Raw genomic sequence first — 2,036 nt, forward strand, 5'->3', positions numbered from 1 at the left:
GCGCTCGCGGGCTCCTGGGTAGGGTCCCCCCGCCACCACCAGTAAACCTCCCAGGGTCCCCGCTGAACCCCGGTGACCCTCAGGCCCAAGCTCCATCTCCCGGCCGGCCCTCTCCAGGGCGCCCCCACCTCGGATGCTTTCTGTTCGGTCAGAAACTCCCAGGAGCAGCCTCGAGCCTCTGGGGCCCTGGGTGGAGGCTCGGAGTGGGAGTGGGAGTGGGTGTGGGTGCGGGTGGGGGTGGGAGTGGGTGCGGGTGGGGTGGGGGTGTGGGCCTCACCCGCCCGCCGCCTCCTCCTCCGCTGCAGCACAACAATGGCTTCTATGGGCACTACCGAGGCCAGTTCAAGAATGAGAGTGCCCTCGAGTACCGCCTGGCGGCCAAGCCCCAGCCCCCGACAGTCTTCCTGCAGCGATGCAAGGTGGGCGCGGGCGGGGGGCGACCGGGGGCGGGGGGGAGGGGTCTGCGGCTCACCGCACCTGTCTCACTGCAGCTGTCTCATTGCACCTCTCACCGCAGCTGTCTCACTGCAGCTGTCTCACTACAGCTGTCTCACTGCACCTCTCACTGCAGCTGTCTCACCGCAGCTGTCTCACTACAGCTGTCTCACTGCACCTCTCACTGCAGCTGTCTCACCGCAGCTGTCTCACTACAGCTGTCTCACTGCAGCTCTCTCATTGCACCTCTCACCGCAGCTGTCTCACTGCAGCTGTCTCATTGCACCTTTCACTACAGCTGTCTCACCGCAGCTGTCTCACTGCACCTCACTGCAGCTGTCTCACTGCAGCTGTCTCACTGCAGCTGTCTCACTGCACCTCTCACTGCAGCTGTCTCACTGCAGCTGTCTCACCGCAGCTGTCTCACTGCACCTCTCACTGCAGCTGTCTCACTGCATCTCTCACTGCAGCTGTCTCACCGCAGCTGTCTCACTGCACCTCTCACTGCAGCTGTCTCACCGCAGCTGTCTCACTGTACCTCTCACTGCAGCTGTCTCACCGCAGCTGTCTCACTGCAGCTGTCTCATTGCACCTTTCACTACAGCTGTCTCACCGCAGCTGTCTCACTGCACCTCACTGCAGCTGTCTCACTGCAGCTGTCTCACTGCAGCTGTCTCACTGCACCTCTCACTGCAGCTGTCTCACTGCAGCTGTCTCACCGCAGCTGTCTCACTGCACCTCTCACTGCAGCTGTCTCACCGCAGCTGTCTCACTGCACCTCTCACCGCAGCTGTCTCACTGCACCTCTCACTGCAGCTGTCTCACTGCATCTCTCTCACTGCAGCTGTCTCACCGCAGCTGTCTCATTGCAGCTGTCTGACCGCAGCTGTCTCACTGCACGTGTCTCACTGCACCCGTCTCACTGAACCCATCTCACTGCACCTGTCTCACTGCACCCGTCTCACTGCAGCTGTCTCACTGCACCTGTCTCACTGCAGCTGTAGTTAAAACCTTCCCACGGGTAGCAGCCACTCTCCTCTCCTCTCACGTGGCATGTAGGCATCTTATCCATGTCATTAAGACACAAAACAATTCCATTTTCTTCCAAACCAAGCTGATTGATTTCTAGCCTTCACCTGCCTGACTCTTGGGAAATGTCATTCTAGTCCTGGGTCATGGCGGGGTGGGCCGCTGGCGGTGCCATAACTATGGGTCCCTGTCCAACACCCTCAGGCAGCACAGAGGGTCTGCCCTCAGCACCAGTGGCTGCAGACTGGCCGCCTCCGCGGGGCCCTTGCCTCCCACATGCAAAAGGCCCCTTTCAGGAGACCCCCCGCCCCAAAGGCCTCTTCAGCCTGAGCCCCCGAGCCCCTGTGCCCCCTGCTCAGAGACCATGGATTCACCCCTTGGTGGAAAAGGAGCCCTAGATGGTTTAGAACAAAGATGTAGGTGAAGTTCTGGGGGCAGACACTCCGAGCTGGGTGGGGAGGGAAGGACCACAGTCTTCCCAGGCCCCCAGGTTTTTAAGTTCAAGTCTGTATTGAGACGATTGTAGATACATAAAACAGGTGTGAGAAGTCATAGAGAGCCCTTTCACTTTG

At 60.0% G+C, this 2,036-nt stretch overlaps 1 protein-coding gene across 1 annotated transcript in view; it reads left to right on the top strand.

Moving 5' to 3' along the window:
- CUNH3orf84 (chromosome unknown C3orf84 homolog) overlaps positions 1-2,036 on the top strand; it is a gene marked incomplete at its 3' end in the record, with an annotated part of 7,526 nt that overhangs the window by 1,955 nt on the left and 3,535 nt on the right. Inside the window, exon 2 of the mRNA XM_023747753.1 lies at positions 306-419. Coding sequence (XP_023603521.1) covers positions 306-419 — 114 coding nt within the window. The remainder of the gene's footprint in view (positions 1-305; positions 420-2,036) is intronic.

Source organism: Myotis lucifugus, unplaced genomic scaffold (genome assembly GCF_000147115.1).
Source record: "Myotis lucifugus unplaced genomic scaffold, Myoluc2.0 scaffold_961, whole genome shotgun sequence".
Taxonomy (NCBI): Eukaryota; Metazoa; Chordata; class Mammalia; order Chiroptera; family Vespertilionidae; genus Myotis; species Myotis lucifugus.